We start from the raw sequence: 14,689 nt of genomic DNA, 5'->3' as shown, positions 1-14,689 counted from the left end.
AACACAGACAGTTCCATCTGAACATGAGGAAATAATTTTTCACTGTGAGGGTGACAGAGCACTGGAACAGGTTGCCCAGAGAGGTTGTGGAGTCTCCTTCTCTGGAGATATTCAAAACCTGCCTGGACGCAATCCTGTACAATGTGCTCTAGATGACCCTGCTTGAGCAGGGGGGTTGGACTAGATGATCTCCTGAGGTCCCTTCCAACCTCAACCATTCTGTGATTCTGTGATTTCAATGAAATCAGTGATTACTTCAGCAATTTACCTACAGCAGTATATTACAAGCTGGAAAATACCAGTCCGAGGAAAAAAACGAATATTTTTATTGGCCCAGAAAGAATATTTCAGGATGCTGAGATTGAAGTAATTTTACTCTGGGAATGGGTAAATAGGAAGTGACAGGCTAAATCTTAATAATTGTTTCTCTGGGCACAGGGCTGAGGCCGCTTGGTGCCGAAGAAATAGAAACAAGGATTTTGAGCTTTGCTCTGTGAGGGCAGCCCAGGGAGGAAGCCTGTGTCGGGGGGTCTGTGACAGCTGGCGCAGCTGAGCAGGCGCAGTCTGGAGCAGCTACCAGTGACAGGCAACACTGCACTAGTTCAGCCGAGCTGTGGCGAACATGCAGCTACCTGGAGGGGCAGGACTTCAAGGATGCCAGTCCTTACAGCATCAGTCACATGAGGTCCTTTTAGCTGCCTAAGGCGGACATCACAGTTAAAGACAAGAATATTTGACTGCAGCATCCCTCTGCCTCACAACATGGCTAAGCAGATCTGGCTTGGAGGGGACCCATCTGCCAGTGTCCCCAGCTCTTGGACAGCTCAGCAGGCAGCTTTCCCCCAGGCCCAACCTCCCCTTCTCATCGCTCATGGCCAAGCCTCCCACCAGTTCAAGGAGCCCTGAGAGTGTTTTGAAGGAGCCAAAGCTAAATACTGATATTGCTTTTCTATGGAAAATTTAAACTTTTAATGTTTTTTTTCAGGTTGATTACTTAATTTAAAAGTTGACACATCCACAAAAGTGGTTTTTTTTTAAAAAAAAAATGTCCAAGAACCATGAAGCAACTCGCTTTCTGACTGAATCCAGTCAATCACCTAGTGGAGCTCTTGTGTTGCCTGATGCTGTATGTTACAGGAGGACTGCTGGAGTGCATAGGCACAGCAGGAGAAGTACAGTGTAACACTTTTTAAAGCCTTTTTTCTTTTTTTCTTTTTTTTTTCAAATAAAAGTTATATTCAGAAACTGTTTTATTTGGTTTCTTGTGAACTTCATTCATTCATAGCTGATCATCAGTTGTCTGAAAAATTGCTGCTGTATGTCTGCTTTTCAGGGCTGAGTAATGCTGAAGCCCATTCAAGAATATGTAGTGGTAGTTTTATGAAGATCTTTTGTATTAGTGACATTAGGGGTCTGCTTTTAGGTCCTTTTATTATTTCTTGTTTCACAAATTAGAAACCATGGGGACCATTTCACAGCTAAGCTACAAACCCCTGAAAATTGGAGTTTAGAGTGAAAATGACAACAAACTTGTAAGTCTGTTGTTACTGTTAAATGCTGTGGTAGTGCTGAAGTGGATATCGCTTTGGATCACTTGGATGTCACCACTTTCCAGTGGTGACAGAAGTAGACTAGGCTGTAATGTTCTTGCTTTATATGAAGTGAATATTACTTTTTAGCAGYGTACTGAATCCCAAAAAATCCTGAGACTGTTTGGCAGCATTAGTTGAAATCTCAGGGTCAGTGAAAACTATGTTGTTAGTCTCTCAAAAAGAGATTTTATTTTCTTGTGACATGATGTATGTTAAAGAAAATTGTGCATTTTCATTCACTTTGCACATTAAAAGGAAAAATTCAGAGTCCCTGAAGAAAAATCTAAGGATTACAGGGGTTTTTTTCTTTGTTTTTTTTCTGCCTATGGCCCCAGATTTAAAAAATGGGTCATCTGAATTTCCTTGAGGCTGGAGGTGCTCTCCTGTTAGTAACATCATTTACTTAGAGGTTAATATATTGACACTAGTTAGTAACCTTAGCCTTTTGTTTTCTAAAATCTTTGTGTTAAGAATCAGCTCTCTGCTTAATTATGTGACAAGTTCCACAAGGATTCTGGGTTTAAGATGCCTATTTTAATAATTATTACAGAGGGGGGATTATCTTTGCAGCCTATATTAAATGCTGTCTTACATGAGATGCTTTTGTGTCATATAAAAATATCTTGGTCACTGTATTGTGTATGTGTCATTAATAAAAAATAAACTATGTTGGCAATATGAAAAGGAACAAATGGGATCAACCAGGGAAAAGAACACCCAGAATTAATTCATATTCACTGATTCAAACCTTCTTTTTCCTCCCTGGAAGCTGTTGGATAAGTCAGCTTTAACTTATAGTTGAAGCCCTAGGATCCCCTCTCAAGTGACACCTTCTGTCAGAGATACGTGGGTCTGCTGTGGGTTACCCGGTAGTGCCTGGTGGCTGGAAATCTGGGAACAGGGCAGGGATTCTCTACTGCCAATTATTAAAGTAACAGAGGTGAAACAAGAGCCCTATGCCAAGTGGGAAAGAATACAGACCTTCACAGAACCTCGTGGCTTGCTAGAAGTGTATGAGCTTTGGGGACACATTCAGTAGGATGAATTACTGATGCAAGTGATGCTTAGTATTGAAAGTAAGGAACCAAACTGCAGTTCTGAGTATGTCCCCACAAAGAAGTTGTCTACCCGTTCATTCTGCTTCCAGGTCTTTGTTTAGACTTTGTCCTAGTCTATTGTTTTCCCCAAATAAGAGCAGTGGTAATATTTTGTGAAGAAATTCTTTCCAAAGTGTATTAATGGGCTAATGGTCCTATATTATCCATAAATGTGTGTAAAGTTTTTTTTTTAAACTTTCATGTGCTGTTCCAAAGGCTTGTTTATACCTTTCAAATGTTACAGTGTTGGCATTATAACATAAAAGGGAGAGCAACTCTTTTGATAGTGACAAAAACAAAACAAAACCTTGAGTAGTGCAAAGTAGATATTTGCTCATTAGTTACCTTTCACATTTTGCCCCAGTACACCAGAAATATATAAGGTAAGAACTGTAAAAAAAAAGTATTCAGAAATTAATATTAAATTAATATTTATGCTCTGAGGCCTAAATGTTTTTGGGACCTTTTTTGCATAAAAGTGCGGTAAACTGTTTGGTTTTATTTGTTGCATAATTATTCCAAAATGTCATTTATTTTCCTCTTTAGGCTCCTAAGGATCCAATCTCTGGATTGGTACTATAATAACGTGAAGAGCCGCTTTAAATGTTTCGGAAGTGCCAAAGTCCTGAAGAACTTGTACAGGAAGCACGGGCTGGAAAGTGGAGCTTGTCCTGATGTAATAGGTAAGTACAACTGGTTTGCTGTCTTACTAGCTTATCTGCTTTAACACACAGGTGAGACAATGAAAATTTTGAGATTATTTCAAAAGAGTTTTTTTTAAGTTATATTTTTTCAAAAATACCATAGTGGAGAGAAAAAAGAGCTGAAGTGCCTAGAGAGCTGTTTTAACAGTTCAAAGAGTGTTTAATCTTAATTATGCCACTGATACTGCAGAACTGCGATCTTCAATCCATAAAGTAAATTGCAGTTTTTATTGTGTTCTGCATCCCAAAATTCATCACTGTTCTGAGTAGTTAATGAATGAGAAAAGAATTTTGCATTCAACATTTGCCCTCCGAGCAAAGCATTTCCATGGCATGTGAAGCAAAATTTGGTTAATGTGGGATACACTCTGTAGGTCTGAGTTGATCAAAACTTAGATTGTCCTCTTTTAGGGTTTTCCTTGCTTAAGGATCCCCAAACTGGCCACTTCCTATTTTTGTGCTGATGTTTGTAAATGGTTAACAGATACTGATTTAATATTGGTGGCACCTTTTTAAATAAAGAAACACAGTCTTCCTTAACTATGGTGTTATGATGCATCACCCATAAGAATAGTAACTGGCGATGCAAAAGAGGTTAAAAGAAGTAGTATTTTGTGTCATGTTAGTAACTTAGATTACTCAAAGAACAATAAGTTTAATCTTTGAGCATGAGATTTTATTGGCTTTATTGGACCAGATACTTTCCTAAGGTAATTCTTCTGAAATCTGTACAGAGACTATAATTTTTCTGTAGTCTTTAGCTTGTCTTTTTCTGAAGTTACCTAGGATGATAAACAGACTGTGTAGTCCTGGGTGAAAATTTTAAGTGTTTCTTTTGAATATTGGCCTAAAAGCTTATAGGTAAAAGAGGTGACCTCTGCATTACATTCTGATTTGTTAGTCTTTTTGCTTTCTCTGTATGAAATTAATATTTCTAGAGAAGATTCCTTAAAAGTTGAGAACAAATATATATAAAGGCAAGAATGCTAATTTCACTGAAAGACAGAAGTAGGACAATGGAATTAAAAACTAAGAGGATGGATCCTACAGAACTTTACTACTATGTGTTGTCTTTACTTAAGTCATAGTTGCACTGAATTTGTACTTAAAATGGAACTGTGAACGATGCAATGACAAGTTGGAGTAGCATATGCACTGTCTATGATACCTTTCTAAGAAAGGTCTATGAGTCTAAATGTCACTGCTGACTTTCTACCCTCTGTGTGACTGTTGGATAAACCTTTTGTTCCGTTTGAAGATAAATACTGGTATACATGTCTGGATTTTGACTTATTTATACAGCATTGCCCTTTAAAATATACAATCTATTTCACCCCAAATGTCATATTAAAAGCAAATTCCCTGTACTTAACACTCACCATGTACATTTCATATTTTAGTAGCTTCTTCATCTCTCTCTCTTTTGCTGTACAAATAATTTTTTCCATCCAAAATGAATACAAGGTCTTTTGTATAAAGGCAATCATGTTTTGTACAAAAGCTAGCAGGAATTTTCCGGTTATCCCTCTTTTTGTGTAGTGCCATCGTATCTTGAGAGAATATTCTGATCTAATAATATCTCTGCTGTTAACAGGTACTTCTTATACTAATGTGCTGTACTGTCTTTTTTGGGCAGAAGGAGATTTTTTTGAAGGAAGCTTAGAAAATGAAGGAAGCATTTGTGGCAGTGACTCTACATTCTACGGACAGACAGAAGGTACACTGCTAAAAACTCATTTGATTAAAACCCAATTCCTGTGGTTCGAATTATTGGACAAATAGCCTAGAGTGCTGATAAGTCTTGTTCACAGACCCAACAATCTTTGAGCAAAATACAAGAAAGTCCTTTGTGTTCACATAGACCAGGCTGGGATTTCTTGCTTCAGTATTCCAGCTAATACTCATTTATTTTACCATGTGTTCAGCCTTGGTTTCTTCTCTCCTGCTTCCTCTCTTATGCTCATAAATGTATTCTTTTTCATTCTTTTTCTTAGACCCTGTTGGTGTTTATAGGAAGCTTACAAATTTTCCTCTTATGGTTGTCTCCTAACTGTTTTGCTGGATTCTAAAATAAGCAGCATAGAAATACCATATTTTATGCTATAATATTTAAATTTAAAATGTTTATATCAGAAGTGTTATTCGTCTTTTTCAATTAGAGGTAAAACAAAAATTGAGACAAATTACCTCCTCTCTGTTAAGATGTTTATATTATTTTGTGGGGGTTGAGGAACTAAATTTTGTCATGAACAACCTGCGTCTGGGTCTGGGATGAATCTCTGCAGCAGCCTATACCAAAGTCTTACGAACTACTCAAATCTGAAAGTATGTTCAGAATATGGATCTGAATTTTGCAGCTCATGTTGCAAAATATAAGTGTATAATGAACACAGTAATTTCATCTTATCCTTCACCCAGGACACAGCATGATGGATACCCTTGCTGTGGCCTTACGTGTTGCAGAGGAAGCAGTGGAAGAAGCTATTTCTAAGGCAGAGACCTACAGTGACAGTCTGGTAACATTTTCTAAAACATTTTGTTAATTTATATAGAACAACTCTGTTTCTTCTAATTTGAGTAGTGGCAGAAAGACAAGTAAATTAAATATAAAAGGAAACATAAAGAAGTAATGATTATCTTCATACATCACCTAAAAGTGATTTTATCAGGTGTGGTGTGGGTTTTTTGAACTTGCGTTCAAGATGCATGTTGTATTTCAGAAAGTGACATGCAGTGTAAGTACCTGAATTTTCTTCCTACAGTGCCAATAGTATGTATTACCCATTTCCTTGTCTATACCGTTTTTGTGGAAAGGCTGTTTTAATGTCATTTTAGCATCTATAGATGTCCATTTTCATGCAGGACAAGCAGAACGAGGCTTGTTATTTGCAAGAACACAAGGAGGACCTCATAGAAGAGCTAGCCACAACCATCGTACAGAAGGTATGCTCTACATTTTTGCCATGGCTTGTTTTAATGGCCAAAACACAGTCCTGTAGTATGGTGAACTTTGTTAGCTAACAGGTAAAAGAATGATACCAATGTAGGAAGTACAAAGTATATGATAAGCTACAACTTTAACTATCACAGTCTAGGCCTAATCAACTATAACTGACAGAGATCAGTCTATAAATAACCTTAATCCAGTGCCTAAATTGATGGCCTCCACCCTCAGAGCTGAGATGCTGCTCCCTCAGGTCCATGAGACACTTACTGGGAAGAGGGGAACTTCTTGCTTGCTAAAAGTTTATGTCTATACTTCTCTCCCCAAGGGCACAAAGTTTCTAGTGCAAAGGAGCATTGCTCTTGAGCATACCAATTCTACCGACCCTGGCATCTACAAAAAATACAAATAAAACATTGTTGATTAAAATATGATTCTCATAGTGATGCTATGAGAGAGACTCAAAAGATCCCAAAACTCTGTGTGTCTGATTTATGTGGCCTTTTCTAGAGAGTTCCTTCTTCTCCCTGCCAAGCTGGCAGTGCAGAAATAGAGGGCAGGTGGGAATGAAAACCCCTTGAGTTTGTCTAGACAGTCTGGAGCAAGGCAAGAGAAGAGCAGGAGCAGAATGCTGCTGAGCCCTAGTGATCAGTAAGGTGATCACTCTATTTGGTCTGTCTCCTTCCATGTGAATTAAACTAATTACCACATCTGTTTTGACATATTTAACAATGTGCGGACATCACACCAGGAAAAGAACATGTTGCTTATAACAATATCAAGAAAAGCCAGAAGAGTAGCAGCTCAATGGGATATAATCTGCCTTCTTTTTAACAGGGATGTTAGAAGATTAATTCTTCTTATGAGGTCTTTGATAGTCCAGAGCCCATCTCAGCTGAGCTTGAATTGCTACCACTTGTGTCAAAAGATGTCTAACAATGAGGTCTTTTATGATGTAGAATAATATTCTGTAGCTATTTTAAATTGGAATCAGAAAAGTTGTGGAAATGATGTGTGACAAGAAACAATCTGTTAATATAGGGAGATAAGTAGTCTATATGATCTTCTCTCTCTTAAGACAGTGTAGATTTTCAAAGGCAAAAATAGTGCCTAGATGCTTAAGACCTCTCTGTTTTCAATGGGAATGTGTCTAGCTGCCATGGGAGCCTTTGAAAGTCCCCTCATATTCAGTGTTCTATGTTTCTTTGCAAACATACTTATCTGAGAAAATTCTTACACTTAGATACAGCTAATGTTTAAAGTGTTATTGGTAGGAGCAGGTTTCCACATTTATTTAATTCAGCTCTGATGTTCCTACAGGCATTTATTATGATTTATTGTATCAAAGCTTATGTGTTTGCAAGCAGTGTGACTTCAGATGAGAAGAAATGCCTGCAGGTTGTCAGAATCATCCTTGCAGGAACTGGAACAGAAGCAAAGGGAAACTCAAATGTTCTTCCCAGGCAGTTTGTCTTGAGACAGAGTTAATATAGTTTGCTCCTTATGTCTCAGACAGTATTTTCCAAGTATCATTTTTTTCCCAATCTTACAGATTATAAAGAAGCAGAAAAGTAAAACTGAGCAGACTGAAGCTGACTTTGAATGGCCACCATCCAGGAGCAGTGGCCTGGCATCTGTTGCTGTCTCCGATCAGAGTATGCTGACTTTTCCAGGGAGTCGCAGGGGGTCCTACACATTGTGGGTGAGTGACTAAGCACAGCTATTGATGTTTTCTGCTGCACAGAACTAGAAAATTGGAATCCTGTATGAGTATACTTCCTGGAATGGTATGTACAGACTTGCAGGAAACTGGTATTAAACCTATGTGTGGACAGGCATGTCATTCAGTTGCATGCTTTCCATAGCACATCATTGGCTTTGGAAGTACATCACAGACATTGTATTGTACTGGTGATTGTGTTGCGGGCTAAATTCTTACTAGTCAGGCTACCAGCAGTCTTGCTGATTAATTTAAATGCTAACAGGACTCAATGCTTCAGTGTCTATTCCTTAAAATAATTTTTATGCTCAGCTGGCTTTTATTTGAATTTTTGCTGAATGTTATTTTCTTTTTTGTATAGTGTTAGATTTCTCTAATGTGTTTATTTTGTTCCTTAGCCATCTTAAAGAAAACAGTCACCACCAACAACAAAAAAAATAAACACAGCTTTAGAGCACCACTTATGTCTTGTATTATACTGAAGAGTATTTCCTCCCCCTTTCACTTTATCTCAGCAGAATGCCTTTAGCTCCTGCTATAAAGCTGAAGAAAATCTGACAAGCTGCATTAGTAACATGCAAGAAGAAGAGCGGCAAGGGAAAAGAAGTGGAAATAAGCTATAGGCTTGGATAGGCTATTTCACAGTTGGAGAGTGAGGACAGTGACAGATGAGTCCCAGTGATTTTTGCTACAGTGGTTTAAGCTGGTGCTCCAAATTGTCCTGCTTCTGTGCCAGTGCCCTCCTCCCTCCCACAGAGCAGAGCCTTTAGAATTGAATGTACTCTGTGCCTCACTTCCCAGCTTAGTTTGCTGGCTTACACTGCCAGTGAAGTAGATTTATCCCAGAATATTAGAGTATGGACTGGAATTGCTGAGATATGGACACACATTCTCCTCCCCCATCTATTTTCAAATTAGCGGCAGTAATGCCTTTAAGCTGCTGTTTTTTTCTGAGAGATCACAAGTCRAAGTGAGCATGTTTAAGCACCTTGCTCTATAGCAGCTAGGCAACTTGCTTGTAGAACTTAACAGCTGTGAGAGAGAGAGTTAATTTTGTCTCCAATTTAACTGAGTTTTTCTTCTGGACTTTTAAGGTCAGGACCTAGGGGAACAAACTGTTCAAATCCTTAGTTATTACCTCAAAAGCCTGTTGTTCTTCTGATCTGGAGAATTAAACTTGAACCCAACACATTTTGAAATTCTGTTCCGAAATGATTCTCCACTGGTTTGAGAAGTAGTAGACTTTGTGGAAAATACTGGACTAGGAAAAATGGCATGCACAGGTAGGAACAGGCACAGTGAACATCAAATCTTCTGCAGCCATCAGTCAGCACTAGAGATCCAGATGTGTTCACTACTTTATAAGAACTTTCCAGTCTATTCAGCTTTTTTTGCCACCTTCATCAGCGCTGGATCTGATTGTCTTTCCATAGTGCATTAAGGAACATGAATGAATTTGGTCATGTGCTCTGGATTCTCACCTTTTCAATAAATTCAGTTTCTGCAGAGCTGCATTTTGCTTTGCTAGGGTCTTTTTATTGTTTGGTTTTTGTCCTTGCTTGTGTTTACTTTTGCTTTGTTTTGAATAGAAGAGAATTTTCTTAGTATAACTGGACACCCTTGAAAAGCTAGTTGCCCCAGTAGCTAATGCAAGCTCCAGTTATGTTAACCTATTAGCCTAACAGAAATATAGTCATACAAGCTCTAAAAAAGTGTCTACTGGCAAGCATACTAAAAGGCAGTTCATGCAGAGCAAACACAGAGCAGTTACTGCCTGCTTGATTCTGAGCAACAACAGTGAAACGACTTGAAGTCCTTAGCTGAGTTTGCTTTCCTTTCAACTTTGCTTTCGGTCAACTGTGAATAGTAAGCATGCATCTGTCAGCAGTTTGGGAGGGCTGAATTGCATCAGTTTCTCTTATGTTTATAATTTGAGAAAGTTACCTTTTCTGCGATAAGTATTGCAATGCTTTTATTTTCCAAGACGAAAGCCTAAATTCTGCAGAAATTGGAAGTTAGGCCCTGTGGCATTGGGCCTTCCCAGGAAAAGCTTCTTGCTTCCTCCCAGATGGATTTTGGAACTTTGAGTCCAAGCTTGTAACAGCAAATTTTTGTTGCTCCAGTACAACAAACCCCAAACCCTTGATTTTTGTGTATGCACCTTACCGTTGAGCTGTGGTTGTTGGCTTAATTTGAGCAGAGATCTGCCTCTAATGATAAAAACCCTTTCCTGTTAGTATGTGCCACACGTAACAAGGGGGCTCTTGCAGCAGGGTTATGAGGGCAGATGTTCCTAGTGTAACCAAGGTTTTTGTGGACAGAGTACAGGACGGGGTATTTTTCCTTTCAAAGTTAGCCCAGGTTGACTGTTACTGAGGTCGGAGTTATATACATGGACCAGTTTCCCAATTAGGATTATGTAGATAGAACTCTCTCTGTTTAAGACTTTCTTTGTTATCTGGCAAACAAATTACTACTTGGCAGAAGCAGAGGCAGGACAGATTAAATCAAAGGGAAGAAGAAACATGATTAACGAAAGCAAGGCTTGCAGACAAAAGGGAAGTAAGGGCAGCAAATCTTAAGGCAGTTACGTTTTCATAATGTAAAACTGGAAATCTATCTTGCAGCAAATATTTTAGTATCTCTTCTGTGGAGAAGATAATACATCAGGTTTAGCAAGCATGATAAAGCTAGTAACTTTGCATGCTATAACACAGGCCATTAGAAACCTGTTTTTATTATTGCGTTGCATTTTATTACCAATGTCACTGTTTACAATGAGAGGGGAAGGGGGAGTTTTACTAATCTAAGATATAACTGTGTGATTATTCCTGGCAAGCAATTTTTCTTCTTATCGTGGCTATTTATGTGCAGCTCATCCATATCAGCCAGAAGACTCAGGTGGACTCTAGATGCCTCTCTCAACTCATCCAGAATCACTTTGAAATGATCATTAAACAAGTTAAACTGCCTCTTTGTAGTATAAAAGTAAATTGCTGTATGCAGAGAGCTTGAGCTGTGGAAACTGGGGGCAGCACAGTGCCAAGAGAGCAACTGCATGAGACCTGCTTGATTGGAGCAGATCTATTGATCTCCATATTAACAAAACAAAACAAAAAAACCTCTATCTTCCTGAAATATATTATTGATTGTCTAACTGCAGTGTTATGGTGTGGCTTTAGCTATAGATACTGTCTTTTTATGTTTTTTAGGTTTGTTCAAGATCCCTTGCTCATGCTAAAAATGCTGATACAAGGCTGAATTTTCTATTTCCCCATCTCATAAAAAGGGATGGATGGCACCATCTATTTCTTGTTAATGCTATGCAAAGGAGGTATGATAATGTTGGAAGAGGAGGAGCTTAGAGCAAAGGATGGATGATTCTGTCCTCTCTCAATTCATTTCCATCCTATATGTCACTGCCACTGAAAGCAAATGACCAGTTGGCACATTATATCCCATTTAAACACTGATGGAGTGCAGGCTTCCTGGTGTGCTTTAAGTGCTGTATTAGTGGTCTTTATTTTACAGCTAAAAGATTGCGCATATAAACAGAAGCTCATCCATAATTTATAGTATTTAAAACAGCTAGGGATATAGGGAAAAGGAGGATTTCATTAAATCCACATTATGATGCATCTCAAGGGAAACAGAAATTTACTGGTTAAACTAATTATGAGGTCCACAATGTACTGAGAGTTATTTACTTTTTTTTCATTTCCTTTGATTTGTTTAAAGAGAAAGTTCCACAAGCCTGAGGTCCAACACTGCTTTGGAAATCACTGCAAGGCGCAGGTGCTCTGTACCTTTGTAGGTTTGTCCCAAACAAATATTTGAACAGAACCTTTTTGAGGAGGAATCCCATTTAGCAGTCATATGACACAACAGGAAAACTGCTTCAAATGGGGGAGGCATTACACTGTAGGAAGGGCATGCCAGCTGACACCAGCTCTCACTTGTCAACAACTCTAAATCAAAAACATTGTATTTATGTCTAATTAATAAATATCTCATGTCATATGGAAGATGGAGGTTTTAGCTTTTACACATGAGCTGGGACCAGAATGTTGCACAGTGTTACCGGGATGTGTCCCTAGTTCCAGTGAGGCAGGTGTGCACTTACCAGGAAGCCCATCGGAGGGATTCTGGTGAGTTAGTCGCTGTCTTGTTTTCTTCCAGTAAAAGCCAACAGCAGCATCTTCTCTGCACAGCCAGCACAGAATGGGAAAGAAAGTAAACTTTAAGAGGGAAGAACACTTGGTAGTTTAGAAAATAATGGGTCTTTTTTTCATATTTATGGTGAGAAGATCTTCCTTCCTTTACTTTACTTCCTTACTTTTTAGGTTACACATCTTGCTGTAACCTGCTGACTTTGCAGGTGCACAATTCCCTGCATGTCCTGGAACTGTTTAGGATATTTATAAAGGAGTCTTTCCTTTTCTTTTCCCTTCTGATTCCTGGATTTGAGCCTGTCATTACCAGCAAATGCAGCCAAAGATGGCAAAGCCTTGCAGGCAGGAATATTCAACATTTCTGGTGCCAATATCACAGAGACATCTTAAAGTCTGAATCAAGAGCCTTACCATCCAGCTACCAGTGTCCCATAGATCTTTCACTGTATGTGTTAGACTTGGTGTGACCATGATGTGCAGTTGACCTGTGCATCAGTGGAAGACTATTTTTATGCGGTCTAAAGTTCCGTCTCCCTGGAGAAGTGATCTGGTGTTACCAGACCATATGGCACTTTGGGCATTTCAGATCCAGACGGCCATGTCCCTAGTAATCTGCTTGATTTTCCTCGTTACACTGCAGTATAAGGATAGAATAGAACTGCTTTTGGCAATCCTGACGTAGCCAATTAGTATTGCTTTTTAAGGCTTCAGGCAGCTAAATAATCAATGCAAGGCTAAACGTGACAGCATTGTCCTTTTGAAGTTTTTGTAACTCTAGCAGAAGATTACTGATTCTTGGTTACATAGCACCATGCATGCACTTGACAAACATCCAAGAAGACAGTTTTCTAGACCATTATGAAGGATGGTATAGGATGCTTGCTATATGACCATACAGATGCAGACCTAAATTCAGCTGCATTATACTTACTGCCAGCAAGCCAGAGTAGTTTTTAAGGCATGAGAGGGAACAGGAGAGAGGACAGAAAAGAAGGATGGCCATTCTACAATTTTATTTTCCAAAGAATTTAGATGATATGTTGTTGTTTCAATTTCAGCTTTATTTGTTTTGTTTTAAAGATGCTATCTTAACACACTGCTGGGTATTACAAAGCTTTAAGTTCTAATTTAAAACCTGTGATGCTCAGAGATAGGCTGCTTGACAAATCCTACTTTATTTTCAGATGAAATCATGGTGTATTTTGTCACAGCAAGACGCAAATAAAAACAGAACACTTAAAGCTTTCTCTGTCAAGGAGGTGTTTGAGTAGGATGTGCAATGATTGTCTGTGATGGGCAAGTGCTCTGCTGATCGTAATATTGTAGACGAGGATGAGAACTGGACATGAAAGGTTTCTCAGTGCCATGAGCAACCTGGAAATTAATGAAAGAAAGAGGAAGAATCATGTTCAGTAAAGAGTATTCTCTTGAAAAAGTGAGTTTGTGTGAGGCTGCAATTAGACTTGAGATGAAAATGCCAACTCGCCTCCTTTCCCTACGCTTTTATGCACGTGCACTCTTCCAGTGGAGTACAATAGTATTGATTTAGAATCATATTGCTTTACACCAGAATAGGGATCTGGCCTTTTAAGTTGCTCAGCTTTCTCATCTGTAAATAATACAGTAATATCTTCATCACAGGTTACTAACAAAGCTCTCAGTGTCTTCAGATGAAAGGTGTTATGCAACTGGAAAGTGTCTGCACTGTTTGTTTTTTGAAGAGATGTAATAGAAATTTCAAAGTTCAGGAGGAGGGAAAAAGGATAGGCCACTGGGGGAACAGGTGAGAAATAATAACGATCAAACTAATAAAGGGTACCTGTAAAGGCACTGTTTAGCTACTACATTGCTACATCTTCTCTTTATTCCTATCAAAGTATATAACAATTGATTTATCATCAACTTTTATGGACTTGTTCACATAGATCCATGACATTGAGCTAGGCTGTTTTATGCTCCTAGCACTTTTCTAACTTGGTTGCCACCTAAGTCCAGAGGTCCTTTCCAACCTCAAACATTCTGTGATTCTGTAAGTACAATAAAAGGACGCTTACACTCATCCTTTGGAGCCAATATTTAAATATCCCTCATTTACTAGCTTGCAAATTCCTTGCATAAAAAGCAATAGCATTTGCATGCATGCAGCCTGCCTATTAGTTAAAAAAAATAATTAGTCCATCAACTCTCTGGGTTATACTTCTGTGTGGTGATGTGTAGAGCTACTTGCATGCTCAGCCTCAATGTGTTTCCTGGGGAAAAACTTCCTGTCTCTCTTCCTTGCAACAGCTCTCTGGATCCTCAAGATCAGCTTATCTACTCTAAACCAAAACAAATCCACACCCACAGGTGACTCTACATATGATTGCACACCTGTGTAATTCATACTGCTGATAAACTCCCTCCTGATTAACTGAGTGTTACCTGGGAACTCCTTTTGAAGCAACAATGATTTTTTAGGGG

General features: G+C 38.7%; 1 protein-coding gene across 3 annotated transcripts in view; it reads left to right on the top strand.

Moving 5' to 3' along the window:
- The window catches only part of MYRIP (myosin VIIA and Rab interacting protein), a 215,692-nt gene that overhangs the window by 158,541 nt on the left and 42,462 nt on the right, over positions 1-14,689 (top strand). For all 3 annotated transcript variants that reach the window (XM_026088387.1, XM_026088385.1, XM_026088386.1), the window contains exons 3-7: positions 3,236-3,372; positions 5,030-5,110; positions 5,812-5,909; positions 6,256-6,336; positions 7,890-8,039. In XM_026088387.1, the coding sequence (XP_025944172.1) occupies positions 3,236-3,372; positions 5,030-5,110; positions 5,812-5,909; positions 6,256-6,336; positions 7,890-8,039 (547 nt within the window). The remainder of the gene's footprint in view (positions 1-3,235; positions 3,373-5,029; positions 5,111-5,811; positions 5,910-6,255; positions 6,337-7,889; positions 8,040-14,689) is intronic.

Source organism: Apteryx rowi, unplaced genomic scaffold, assembly GCF_003343035.1.
Source record: "Apteryx rowi isolate R43461 unplaced genomic scaffold, aptRow1 scaffold_769, whole genome shotgun sequence".
NCBI classification, from domain to species: Eukaryota; Metazoa; Chordata; class Aves; order Apterygiformes; family Apterygidae; genus Apteryx; species Apteryx rowi.
Note: the sequence above shows the minus strand (reverse complement) of the source record. Positions and strands in the feature narration are given on the sequence as shown.